The sequence below is a fragment of the Microcaecilia unicolor genome, chromosome 1 (assembly GCF_901765095.1).
Source record: "Microcaecilia unicolor chromosome 1, aMicUni1.1, whole genome shotgun sequence".
Taxonomy (NCBI): Eukaryota; Metazoa; Chordata; class Amphibia; order Gymnophiona; family Siphonopidae; genus Microcaecilia; species Microcaecilia unicolor.
Genome location: NC_044031.1, coordinates 301,170,301 through 301,185,020, shown reverse-complemented (window position 1 = coordinate 301,185,020; position 14,720 = coordinate 301,170,301). Strand labels below are relative to the sequence as shown.

Here is a 14,720-nt window from a genome sequence, read left to right as displayed (position 1 = left end):
ATCATTCATAGCTTTAAAGCTAACAGAAAAAAATACCACCATTTTCTGTCTGGTTACCAGTCTATTAATAACTGACTTCACAAAAATACATCTGCTTCAACTCCAGGGTGAAGATTCTTAAGTAGGCATAACTGTTGAATAATGAGAAAAACAAGAGCAAAGCAAGTAACTGTTAATTTGACCACTGATTGTGCACATGGGGGTTGCTTAGGTTGGTGGCGAAGTCTGCCTCTCTCCAGTGGGACTTTCTGCCATTTAGGTGGCAAGTCTTTCTGCACAGAAGGCTCGGCCGTAGCTTCTGTATGCTCCCACCGGCCAAACTTAATCAAAGTTTGGATAGCCATTTCCCTCGACGTCAGTCGATGAGAGTTCCCTTGAGCCTGAAAGACTAGACTAAATGGATCTGTAGTGGACCTGCTCCTCTCTCAATTTGTAAACTATATCTTGTAGTTCCCTTCGCCGCCTCAGGGTAGTTGGAAACAAATCCACAGATTTGGAACTCATTCGTGTCCCATAGGAGCTCCTCTTGCTTACGAGCTTCCAGTGATACTGTTTGACTGAAAAGGAATGGAAGCAGGCAATTATATCTTTTGGTGAATTTGCTCTCAAGGGACCTGTTGATCTAGATATGCCTTTGATCTTGATGTCCACTGGAAACTGTTTCTCCACCTGTGCCAACAAACGGGAGGATATCTTTTGCACCAGATCTTTTCAATCTTGAAAATCGGTAATATCTGGGTGTCCCCATATATATGAAGATTGTTTCTCCAACTTCTATTTCCTATGTGAGACATCTCTCCATGCAGTTTCTGCAGATCTGTATATTGGCGCTCCAGTGCGGCAATTCGGTCATCATGATCCTCAACCCACTGCTCTGTTTCCTCTATCTGGTGGCCTATTTTGACCGTCTTTGCCCATAGCTCCAATCCAAGTACCACAGCATCTGCCCGGACTGCATTATCTCATTCTTAATATCCACCAACCAATTCTTGATCTCATCCATCGACATCATCCTATTGTGGGCATTTTCTACTGTCAAGTGGGTGCCTCCATGCTTAGTTGGTGCCACTATACTGTCTTCATCTTGCTGTGGCTGTGAACTGCTCTGATACGCAAATTTGTGGAGGTCAGTATGTCTCCTCTTACTCATATTGTCCAATAGCACTGTGTCTCAGGTACTCTAATATACCAAAAGCAAGCCAAAAATCACACAGTGGTCGATGCAAGCTGAATCCCCTGGTTTAGTGAGGCCCCACAGGCTTAGGCTTCAGTTCGGCCCAGTGACATCACTTCTTCCCAAAATAGGCATGTTTTTAATTTTTTTTTCTCAATATTCTTGCCTATGCATTTTGTTCCATATTGATGGTCCTAATTCCTTCAAAGTCTGCTTTCTTGCCATTAATCTACATTTCTATGGGTCATCCTGTTTTCAGTAACACATCACTTTCCAAGCAGTGTACAGGACAGTGGCAGCCATGACAGTAGGGCTGGTAGGAGCTGACATCTTCAGATTTGTGTTGCTCTCATGGTGTGGTAGTATTCTCAGAGGGGAAACAGCACAACACCCTTCACAAATTGGGGATTTTATCTGATAGACCCAGCGATCCCCCAGAAGATACCTGGTTGCTGGTGGAAGTTTGTGTGTAGCCCTTCTTTTGCCACTGCTATATGCTAACTGACTTGATGCCTTTTCTCAGATTCCCAATGGCTCTTTCCTCTGAATGCTTGCAACCACATGGGAAGAATGGAGTAGGAAAGCAAATAGTTGTGGGTGTGGCGGGGAGGAGGGTTGAGCACAGAGAAATGGAGCAGGTTTGAGCATGAGGTAACAGTACCCTCTCCCCCCCCCCCCCCCCCCCCAAGTCAAGAGAAACAATCACACACATTCAGGAAGCACTGTTAAACAAAACCCCTTTTTGTTCCTCATTAAATTGCTATGTAATTCCGGACATTGTTATACTGTAACATGGAGGAATGCTCAGAGGACAAAGTGGGAACCTCTTAACCTGAAAGAAACAGAAGTTGAATTTTGTTTGGGCTCTGAATCCGATACAGATTTCAGAGCAATTTGCAACTTGATGGCCACTGTTTAGATCTTTATAAGAGATAAATAGAATAGTTTTCCCCTGTGTTATAAGAGATCTACTAGATTTTTGTTAATTGGCTTGTAATCTGACTGATGCTGTTGTATCAGTACATTCTATAATAATAATAATAATACATAGGTACATAAGTATTGCCATACTGGGACAGACCAAAGGACCATCAAGCCCAGCATCCTGTTTCCAACAGTGGCCAATCCAGGTCACAAATACCTGGCAAGATCCCAAAAAAGTACAAAACATTTTTTACTGCTAATCCCCAGAAATAGTGGATTTTCCCCCAAGTTCATTTATTTCTATGGACTTTTCCTTTAGGAAGCTGTCCAAACCTTTTTTAAACTCCGCTAAGCTAACCGCCTTTACCACATTCTCTGGCAACGAATTCCAGAGTTTAATTACACGTTGAGTGAAGAACAATTTTCTCTAATTCGTTTTAAATTTACTACTTTGTAGCTTCATCTCATGCCCCTTAGCCCTAGTATTTTTGGAAAGTGAAAGCACACTTCACGTCTACCTGTTCAACTCCGCTCATTATTTTATAGACCCCTATCACATTTTCCCTCAACCATCTTTTCTCCAAACTGAAGAACCCTAGCTTCTTATAAACTGCAATTACCTATACTAGTTCTATGCAGCTCACAGATAAGAGACTTGGACAGATTCCAAAGAATTACATTAAAAGCATTGGTAATAGTTCAGGAGAATTTCAAGATTAAGTATCTTCACATAAAGAGTCCTATAAAGAATCTGTGGTCTGCACATATTTATAAAATAAAGCTTTCATTTCCTTACGAAATAAAAAAATTTCCATTACATAGCTTCCCACTAGTCCAGAACCTGTAAGATAGTTGTGTCCATCAACTAGCAGGTGGCAATAGAAAACTGAGCTGAGACGTCTCTTGGCAGGCATCCAGTCCAGCTCCTCAGTAATTTGTATCTCCAGCAGGTGGATGGACACATTTTTCATCCTGTAGTTCTGCTTGATTTGCTGCTGGTCCAGTTAGTGAACTGGTCCCCAGTTCAGCTTTGCAGTAGCTTGAGACTGCAGAGTCATATCTGGAGGTCTTCAGATCCCTGTCTTTGGTGCCCTGCAAGTTTACCTCTTCCCTGTTTCCCGTGGAGCTCTCCTTTTCCAGTGCAACAACCTTAAAAAGGAAAGAGGTTTACTGGAGACCATGGGACAGATATTGGTCCTGATTCTTTCTTGGGGAGAGCAGCCAGCAGTGGTAAGTCTGACTAAAGTTTGACTCAGAACTGCTTGGAGGGCTTCAAGTTATACTCTGTGCAGGGGAGGGATCCTGACTCACTGCTTGGAACTGTGTTGTGCGGCGCTTGGGCCAGTTGGGGTGAATGGTGACTCCGGAGGCATTTAAGTGGTTTTCCCACTGTGGGACCCATCAGCCAACATAAGGGTGTTGCAGTGTGCGCGTGCAGAGAATCACTAGGGATGTGGGGGGGAAACAGCAGCAGCATGTTCTCAGATTTGGTGAATATGCCGGGGACTTTGGGCTGTCTGACAGGGCAGTGCACAGTTTGATACAGGAGAGTGAGGGAAGGGATGCCATTTTGTAGGGGCTGATTGGCAGTGAGGAGCAGCCTCTGATCATGCGCAGAGCACAGCTGCTGTTTTGCAACCTCAGGACCCAACACAGCTTTCGGCTGTATTGGGATCTTTGTTTTCTCCAGAGTTTATATTGCTCTTACACCAGGCCTCTTTACTGAAGCAGGGACAGTCAGAGTTGCTGCAAGGTGCTTCAGTTTCTCACCCCACTGCTCCTCTGGCTCCTAAGAGATCTCGTTTAGCCTCACCTATCTACTCCTGGTGGTCTGCCTCTGCTTCTTCCTCAATTAATGTGGCCTCGGTCTATTCAGAAGAGCCATCCTTGAAGGAGCCATTAAAGAAGGGACTGCTCCCTCCTGAGGAGGAGGATTACCCAGAAGTATGTGGACTTGATTCAGCTGTTGGATGAGAGATCTTCTCAGTCTTCCGCAGTACTTATGGAGGATCTGGGCCCGTTGGTCTTAGGGCTTGGTTGAGACAAAAAAGTTGTTCTGATTTGATTATTGCTACCTTGCTTCAGGCTTGGAAGCTCTCTAGATCTGTGGCGCATGTGAGAGTGTGGAGGACATTCGAGGGCCGGTGTTCTGAGCATGGAGTTTCTACCTTCTCTGCTCAGATTGCACGCATCCTAGCATTTCTCGACCTTCAGAAAGAATTAGCATTGGGTTCTCTAAAAGTTCAGATTGCGGCTTTGGCCTGTTTCAGGGGCAGACTACAGAAGACGTCTCTTGCTGTTCACCTAGCTGTTCAGTTCTTATGGGGGAGCGTGCCGCTTGCAGCCTCCCTTTCATACAGCGTATTCAGAGTGGAAACTTTAATTTAGTCCTTTGACCTCTTCAGAAGCCTCCTTTTGAGCCACTCTGCAATGCCACCTTGAAAAATGTTACGCTAAAGAGAGCATTCTTGGTGGCTGTTGCGTCAGCATTTAGGGTTTCAGAGCTTCAGGCTCTGTCAGGATTTCTTTTCTCTACTTTTCGGAGGCGAGGGTCTCCCTGTTCACTGTTCCTTCCTTTCTTCTGAAAGTGGTATCGGTGTTTCATCTCAACCAAACTGTGGAGCTTCTGCCCTTTTGCAGAGAGGACGAAGAGGCTGTGTTCTTCCTTGAAGCTTCTTGATGTGCGTAGAGTCCTCATTAGATATCTAGAAGTCACTAATGAGTTTCATAAATTGGACAGAATATGCTCTTTGGTAAGCAGAGGCTTATCCTCATGGCTTCTAAGCCTACAATTGCTAGATGGCTGATGGAGATTTATCGTGCCAGCTTTGCTTGCAGAGAATCAGACTTCTCAGGCCTTGCAGGCTCATTCTACGAGGCTATTTGCAAGGCAGCGACGTGGTTTACTCACATACCTTTGCCTAGCATTACAGAGTAGTCTTTGCAGCATGCTTGGAAGCCACTCACTCTAGGGATTGCTTTTAAATATTCCACAGGTTCTAGAATACTGGAAAGCTACATAATGGAAGGAGAAATTAGGTCTTACCTGGTATTTTTCTTTCCCACTATTCCAGAGGCTTGCCCGAGCTTTCTGAGATGTTTGATTGATGTGAAGTAATGGTCAAATGACGACTGTCACTTTGCATGGTGCTTCCTGCATATCTCTACAAGTTGTCCAGAGATGAGAGAGGTCCACGTATTTGCTTGTCCTATTAGTGTTAGGTTAGTGAGTTATTTAAGGTGTTTGTGTTTATTCTGATTATTATCCTTACTGCTTGTCTACATAAATACTAAGGAGCTGGATTGGATTCCAAGAGAGATGTCTCAGCTCAGTTTTCAGTTCTCTATCGCCACCTGCTGCTTGATGGACACAACTATCCCACAGGTTCTGGAATAGTAGGCAGGACTAATGGAAAGAAAATTATCACATAAAACCTCATTTGTCCTTTGGAGTTTTCTTTTCACTTCTCCTGTTAGATTTGCTGGGACTCTTATTTCCATTCAAATAAGTTTGTCTTATTTTTGTATCCAGATATACAGATGCTTCCCTTTGCAAGGAGCCCCACTGGAGAATATTCTGGCATACGCAGGTTTTCCATATTTCTAACTTGCACCTTAAGGGGTGATGTGGAGCTGTACAATAAATCTTGGAGCACAATGGGCGAGTCAGCAGTAATGAAATATTGTGCATCTGTAAATGAGCTCTTATTCACTTTATCCTATCTGGAAAACTGAATTATTTTCTCTATAACCACTCAAAAAACAAAATTTAAAACAACAACAAAAAATAACAATTGGCGATATGTCCTTATGTCCTTAACTGTCACTGTAAGATTTTGGTAAGGCTATTGCAGAACATTTCAAGGCCAAATATGATTCTGATGTTGCCTCTCTTACACAGCTGGAAAATACAGGTGTTAAATACACTGAGGGAGAGTTATGAGAACTGCACACCCTAGCTTACGCCTGTCTGATGTGTTTTGGCATGAAGTGGAAGGGCGCGCAGGACTGATGTCAGATGTTTAAATTCTTTGGCAAGAGACAATTCTGGCTGGATGACTTGCATGGTGTGCAGGGTCATGGGCTGGGGTGGGGTTGAGGAAAAAAATCAAAACAGGATTGCTGTCTTTTACAGTTTGGGAGCAAAAGGGGTATTGGGTGGGAGAGGGATATAGAGCATGTCATTGGGTTGTACAGCTTACGTATCCGATTGCAATGGTTCCATTTTAATCTGTGCAGTTTGAAGCAGCACAAGCCATCTGATTAAAAAAATGTTTAATTTAAAAAAGCAAATATAAATGGAATTATTGTTTTGTCTTATCTGAGACTACGTGTACAGATGTAAGGCATCTTTACTACTTTGAGACTTTACTCTTTCGTTTCCAGGTTGTTTTGTAATAGTGGCCTGCGGAAGCTGCTGACGGGTCACAACCAGCTGCAAAGGCTGCCAGAGCGGCTAGAGAGGACTCAGGTAGAAGTGCTTGATGTGCAGCACAACCAGCTGCTGGAGCTTCCGCCCAACCTCCTCCTCAAATCAGACAGGTAAAATGAGCAGGAAATCGCTTGTCTGGTTTCAACTAACCGCACAGTTTTGGTTTTCACCTGTTGCCTATCTGCAGCAAGGATAGGACCCAGAGCTAAAGACTCATCCTGCTACAATATCTCAAGCACTTGAGCCATGAATCAAAGCAGGAGAGCACTGTGCCTTGGTTATGGAGCCTTTGGTGTCTTGGTTCAGTGGCTTAAAGGGCTAATATGCAAACAAGGTCTATATTCAGAGTAACATGTAGATGACGGCAGAAAAAGACCTGCATGGTCCATCCAGTCTGCCCAAGACAAACTCATATGTGTATTCCTTACCTTGAATTTGTACCTGTCCTTTTCAGGGCACAGACCGTATAAGTCTGCCCAGCAGTATTTCCCGCCTCCCAACCATCAGTCCCGCCTCCCATCATCGGCTCTGGTACAGACTGTATAAATCTGCCCTCCCCTATCCTAGCCTCCCAACCACCAACCCCTCTTCCCCCCACCTGCTCCACCACCCAATTTCAGTTAAGTACTCACAGCATACCACTGACTCTTATTTCCAGGTTGTTTGATCTGCCTCAAATGCCAGGAAGTTTTAGCAGATAATTGTTTTCCTTTAGAGCAAGCTTGTTCATGTTCAGCCCTTGAAGGCTACGAACAGGCCAGATTTTCAGGATCTCTCTAATGAATAAATACACTTCACAATCAAATATGTGGGTTATCAAAATCCTGACAACGATAACAATATATTACTCAATTTAAAAAAATTCATTGTTATTTCCCAATATAGATATCACTTTATTTATACCATATACAAAACATTTTAAAACTCCTTTAAACCCCTAGTCAATTGGTCACAGGCCTAATGAGTTCTTATGACATAAATCAATACCACCAATCAACACAAATACCCCAAATGCTGAATATCATGTATCTGCACAAGGCTGGTTCTTCGTTTGTTGTGAGAAAACTCCACCAATGCTTTGCAGCGATCCAGTTCAAAACATAAGCTTAAAAAATATTATAAGCTCAATAGACTATCAATTTCCGCTCTTGCTCAGGCTCAATGACACTAGATCAAAATGGTGCAGACTTGATCAAATCCTTTCCTGTATGATCAACAAAAGGATCCATTCCCAACCACTATTCAGGTTATTCAGTCACACTGCTGGCCTCGACATGACATATTTCACCAATAATGGTGTCCTCAGGAGACTACAGCAAAAAGGCTATTCAAAAACATTCGGTTAGTGCTGAAGAAAGTTCTCGCCACAAGGCGCGGCTAACATGCAGGCTACCCCTGTAGCATCTGGCCTAACCAAACAACGAAGAACTGGCCTTGTGCAAATAAGTGATATTCAGCATTTGGACTGAGACCAACTGACTAGGGGTTTAATGGCATTTTTAAATGTTTTGTTTATACTATAATTAAAGTGATACTTGTATTGGGAAATATTTATAACAATGATTTTTTAAAATTGAGTAGTGAATATATATGAGAGAAATTTGCATGCCTACTACTTCTACTGTATGCAAATCTCTCAAGCATATTCATTTGGTAAATTGAAAATCTAGCTTTTTTTTATGGCCCTCATGGATTGGAGAAGCCTGTTTTAGAGGCTATTCACACCTGAAATATGTAATATCTATGTGAATAATATTCAAATGGAAGCTGTAGGTAGCCTGGTTGATAGCAGATAGGTATGAAGCTTTGTCTCTGTTTAGGACTGGCAGTTACTCGGTGTTACATGCTGTACGTGCTTAAAATGCTTGAAGTTAGCATTTGGTTTATGGTTTATTTCACTTCCTGGCACAGGCAGCTCCTTGTGACTCTGGGCAAGTCACTTAACTCTCCATTGCCTGCCGCATTGAGCCTGCCATGAGTGGGAAAACGCGGGGTACAAATGTAACAAAAATTTAAAAAAAAAAAATTAATACACTGCCTTTCCTTAAACAATAACAAATTAGTGTATAGTATACAAATTTATAAAGCGAGGAAAAGAACACCAGTCATGACAGGGAAGTAGAGGAGGAGCACCGAGGTCAGGGAGAGGCTAAACAATGGGGAGACAGTGAAAGGGACTGTAGAAACATAGAAACATACAGTAGATAAAGGTCAAATGGCCCATCCAGTCTGCCCTTCCTTTGTAACTCCTAACTCTTCCTTTTCCTAAGGGATCCCATGTGCTTGTCCCACGCTTTCTTAAATTCTGACACAGTTCTTATCTCCAAGACTTCTGGGCCATTCCACGCTTCCACCACCCTTTCCGTGAAATAATACTTTTTTAGATTCCTCCTAAGCCTATTCTCTCTTAACTTCATTGTATTGATCCTTGTTCCAGAGTTTTCGTTCAGTTGAAAAAGGCTCACTTCCTGTACATTAATGCCCTTGAGATATTTAAACGTCTCTATCATCTCTCCTTTCTTCATCCTCTCTTCCAGCATATACATGTTGAGGTTCATAAACCTGTCCCTATCTGTTTTGTGTTCGACTGCTTACCAATTTTGTAGCCACCCTCTGGACCAATTCCATCCTGTTTATATCTTTCCTTAGGTGCAGTCTCCAGAACTGCACACAGTACTCTAAATGGGGCCTCACCAGAGACTTATACAAGGGCAGTATCGCCTCTTTTTTTTTTTTTTCTTCCTGCTGGTCATCCCTCTCCTTACGCGCCCAAGCATCTTTATGGCTTTGACCATCGCTTTTTCTACTTGTTTGGAAGCTTTAAGTTCATCAGACACAATCACCCCAAAGTCTGTCTCTTCCTTTGTACACAGAAGCACTTCACCCCCTATATTGTACTGTTCCCTTGGATTCTTGTGACCCAAGTGCATGACCCTGCATTTTTTTTTAGCATTAAATCTTAGTTGCCAAATGTCAGACCATTCCTCCAGCTTCGCTAGGTCCTTCCTCATGTCATCCACACCCTCCAGGGTGTACACCCTGTTGCAGTTTGGTTGGTATCATCCGCTAAGAGACAAACCTTACTAGACAGCCCTTCCACAATACAACTCACAAAGATGTTAAAAAGAGCCGTCCCTACGACCAATCCCTGCAATACTCCACTGATAACATCCCTTTCTTCAGAGCAGGCGCCATTTACCACTACCCTCTGTCTCCTTCTGTTCAACCAATTTTTAACCCAATCAGTTATTCTAGGTCCCATAACGAAGGCACTGAATTTATCATTCGCCTATACAGAACAGTGTCAAAGGCTTTGCTGAAATCTAAGTATACCACATCTAGTGTCCCTCCTACGTCCAACTGTTTGGTCACCCAGTCGAATAAATCAATCAGATTAGTCTGACACAACCTGCCTCTAGTGAAGCCATGCTGCCTCAGGTCTTGCATTCCATTCAATTTGAGAAAACTCACAATCCTCCACTTTAGAAGAGTTTCCATTAGTTTACTGACCACCAAGGTCAGACTTACAGATCTGTAATTCCCAACCTCTTCCTTACTTCCACTCTTGTGCAGAGGGACCATATCATCCCTTATCCAGTCCTCCGGGACCACTCCAGTCTCTAAAGAAGCAGTGAAGAGGTCAGACAGCGGAGCCACCAGAAGAGTTCCTTGAGCACCCTCGGGTGTATCCCATTAGGCCCCATTGCTTTGTCGACTTTTAGTTTAGCTAGTTTCTCACAAAGACAGTCCTCTGAGAACAGGTCTTGGTCTACCATACATCCATCCCCTCTAGTTTTCTGCAGTCCTACCCCTGGCCTTTCATCTGTGAACACAGAGCAGACATAATTGTTAAGCAGTTCAGCTTTATCCTTATCTTCCACATATTCCTCCCTCTCATCCTTGAGCCTCATAATGCTATTATGGCACTTCCTCCTGTCACGTATCTGAAAAAATCTTATCCCCCAATTTTACTGTTTTAGCCATCTTGTCTTCCATTTGCCATTTCACTTTCCTGACAGCTTTTCCAGCTTCTCTTAGCTTATCCAGGTATTCTCGCCTGTGGGAGTTAAGCTATAGAGACATATAGGGAAGGTGGGGAAGGGGGATTGCTAAATGATCTCCAGACTGGACAAATATGCTGGAAAGGGTTAGATTTTTACTTTAAATCTTTGTTCAAAACTGAGTTCATAATTTTTACTTCCCTTCTCTCACCTCTGTATGTTCTTACATGTCAAATGTGCACTGAAAGATAGATGGAAGTTTGTCAGCAGCAGAATGAAATCATGCAGTCCTCCACCCATCCTCTAAAGCGGAGATAAGGTGGTACAAATGTCATCTTATTGACCCATTGAATGCGCATTACTCAAACCTGTTGAGCAAAATTATAAAAACTGTTCCAGATACTGGTTGCTGTTACCAGGGTTCCTGATTATATTAGACATAGCATTTAATATCTGATTTACTGAGCACTATTTAATGGCCTGCCTCTTTATACTATCAGGTGATTACAGCGGTGTAAAATACAGCTATTAAACTTCTGCCTGGTGCTAAGATTTGATAGGGTTATCTCTTTACTATCTTTTAAACTCTGGCTACCAGAAACGCATCACCTTTTGTTTAAAATCCTCACCATAGCTTTTCTTGCATCTCATACTGGGTCTCAGCAACTCCTCTTTAACGCATTCATTCTGTACATCCCAGCACACACTTTGCTTTCATCTCAGTTATCTCTTGTGGTAGTACCTTGTCATCAGACAATCCCCCAATCATACACATCAGTCCTGCTTTAGTGGTGGTGTCCCTACATTATTGAATGCTTTACTGTTGCATCTCCATGCAGAAACTTCATTTCAGTGATTCAAGTCAAGGTTGAAAGCTTACCATATGTAGGTATATATCATGAAATAAAATTGAAAATCACTAAAACAGCATTAAAAGTTATTGTAGCTGGTAGAAACAGCAGTAATAAACTTTCTATATTTTGTGCTCATTTTTCTACACTGTTTTATACAATACAGTAAGACATGGCCAAATCTTAGTGAGGATATCCTGTTTCTTGATGGGTTCGTCTTAACTGAATTTGAATTTCAGTTCTGTTAAATGTGTATATTTTTGATACTATTTCATGGTAGTTCTATTATTAGGTTTCAATGTATTGTTTTCAAGTTTACCTCATTTATTGTCTTTGTTTATTCTTGGTTATTTTACTTTTGTTATGCTGTTAAAATTATAAGTTTTATGTTAACCTATACCTGTTGTACACTGCTTTGGGTGAATCTCTTCATAAAGGCGGTTAATACCAATAAATAAAATGTTCTAATCTGCCTTGGGAAGCTTAGTGTTATAAAGATGGAATATATTGAAATGATATGGAAGTAAAATTAAACTCTCCTTTCATTGGAGCACATAGAATCACATCTTCACTTTTCTAGAAGTTTACAGTTTAGATATATAAATGGATTATTCTGTTTTGATTATGCTTCAGGGACAAGTGGTTTTATAAGTCAAAACAATAAAAATAAATATATAGTTCTATTCAATTATCTCATTTGTTGAAATGTAACTGAATTGACTATAATGCAGTCCATTGGTGTTCTGATATTTTGTTCTTGTGATGACTTATACTGTGCCAAAACTGAAAACTCATCTCTTTTTTTTTTCTGGTTGATAATAAAAGGAGCTCAATGTGAACACTATCCACCCAACTGGGCATGTAAAGGTCTGTCCTTAGTTTGGCAATTCTTGCTTTTCAATGGAATATCCTCTCATGTTAAAGGTCATCAATTAGATGTATTAGCAACAAAATTTACAGACCCAACTACGTTTTTCATCTCAAATTTCCATTGGACCCCAATACCTTGGTCAGATCACAGCATCTTTTTTAAATTACACTGGAAGGAAATTATTCCAAATCCCGAAATTTGTTACATTTTTTTTTTAAACTAGAGGTAAAATTGGCCTTTTAAAATTTTGGTTCAGTGAGACATTCAGTGCATTACTTACCTCAAACCCTTCCCTGAATTTCATTCAGCAATGGAATGATACATGTAAAGCGGTCTTTGATGTTATTGCACCTATGATTTTCAAATCTCGTCCAAAAAGATTATCTCTTTGGTTCAATAATGATCTTTTACAAATGAAATGTAAATGCAGGAGGCAAGAGAGAATGTGGGCTAAGGACAAATCCACTGAACAATGGATCACCTGGAAAAAACCTTTGAAAATCTACAAGGGTATAATCTCCAAAGCGAAAACCTCCTACTATTCCAAATTCATTGATGATGCAAAGTCAACCTGAGGAAACGTTATTCATTAGCTAATAGTTTATTGAACACTCAACTAATAACCAATTCAACCGACTTATGTTGGGGGGCGTGTCAAGATGGCGGTGCACTCGGTTTGGTGAGACGCTCTGTAGACTGCTGACGCCTTTTCTTGTTTTTTACCACTGAAAAGTCAGTTTTTCTCTATCCCGATGCCACATACGAAAAGGAAAGGCTTGTTGAAAGTGGGAATCTTGCCTTCCTCATCCTCATCGCCGATTCAGCCAACTCTTGAGCGTTTCCTAACCGGGACTTCCCTGGCAGGAACGAGGGGGGTAGATCCCGCTGCAGAGGTAACTGGAGAAGAGGAACCTCTGCGGGAAAATGAAATATCTTTGTCTCTCTCCCCCCCCCCCCAAGTTTCAAAAGTGCCTCCATGTCCAGCAGTGGCAGCAGTTAGGAAGGGAGACGCGAATCTTGCCGGAAGTGCAACGAATGAGCCCCCTGGTCGGGTTCCTGACTTGCTGCAAAAACCTCTGGAGTTCGAGCCTCCAGACTTACCTGCTGACTTGGGAAAATCAACGGAGATAAATTTAGAAAAGATATGGACTATGCTACAGAAAATGGATACATCTATACAAGAATTTCGAGGAGAGGTTCCCTTATCTCTTGTTTGTCCTGTTTGTCCTAATTAGATTGTAAGCTCTGTCGAGAAAGGACTGTCTCTTCATATTCAAGTGTACAGCGCTGCGTACGTCTAGTAGCGCTATAGAAATGATAAGTAGTAGTAGTAGAGAGGTAAACGCTTTAACTTCTAGATTTGGAGAATTACAGGGAATGATTGAATCAGTGAAAGAGGAGCTCTCAATACGAGTTCAAACTTTACAGCATGAAGTAGACCAGTTTAGTGAATTCAAATCAGCTGTTGCAAAAGATAAAATAATTTTCCATAACAAAATCGAACAAATTAAAAACTTCAACAGACGTTTAAACCTACGAATCCTGAACTTCCCTAGATCTCCTGGAACTTTGCCACTAGAGCTGTTTAAAAGATATTTGAATGAAAATTTAAAGATGCCACCTGAAGCGTTTCCCCTGATAAAAAAAGATCTTTTACTTGCCTCAACATAAGGGAAAGGAGAGGGAAGATGAAGGAATTATAGAAAATAAGAGTTTGGATCTTAATAACTTATCAGCAATATTAGAACAATTGCTGGAAAATATAACAGAGTGAGCAGCACTCTTAGTATCGTTCGTCTTTGAACAAGATTTAAATGCAGTATTGAAATTGTACTTCAGAAATTCACAAATGTTGTTTGCTGGCGCCAAAGTTTGGATTTTTCCTGATGTCACCAAATCCACTCAACAAAGAAGAAAACTTTTTCTAGAAATGAAACAGAAAACTTTGGCACTGGGGGAATTTTCTTTTTGGCCTATCCTTGTAAATGTATTGTCTGTTTGGGATTAACAAAATATGTTTTCTTCTCCCCAGATCAATTAAAATCTTTTCTAGATTTAAAACAACTGAAGCAAAAAGAATAGAAGACGGGGGGGGGGGGGGGGGGGGATAGCATTAAACCTTTCATCAATAAGACTATATGTTATTTAATAATCTTCTCTAATATGTACGTGCCCCCTCCCCCATATTAGTGGTCTGTGCAAGCAGTTCTTTATACATGATGTAATAAGGGAAGTAGTTCCCATATTTCTTTTTTGTCTTTGTTTCTATTGCTCTATTTCTTGTCATTTTATTTTTTTGAAAATCATAAATAAAAAATAACCAATTCAACCGATCTCACACCTACTGCTGACCACTTGGCTATTTATTTTAAACAGAAAATAGCTACAATCAGACTAGAACTTAACAATACTCCATCTATAGACTATTTCATCTATTTACATGATCCTTTACTGCCTCATTCTCAAG

At 41.3% G+C, this 14,720-nt stretch overlaps 1 protein-coding gene across 1 annotated transcript in view; it reads left to right on the top strand.

Moving 5' to 3' along the window:
* The window catches only part of PHLPP1 (PH domain and leucine rich repeat protein phosphatase 1), a 588,343-nt gene that overhangs the window by 432,283 nt on the left and 141,340 nt on the right, over window positions 1-14,720 (top strand). Inside the window, exon 10 of the mRNA XM_030207564.1 lies at window positions 6,485-6,640. Within this exon, the coding sequence (XP_030063424.1) occupies window positions 6,485-6,640 (156 nt within the window). The remainder of the gene's footprint in view (window positions 1-6,484; window positions 6,641-14,720) is intronic.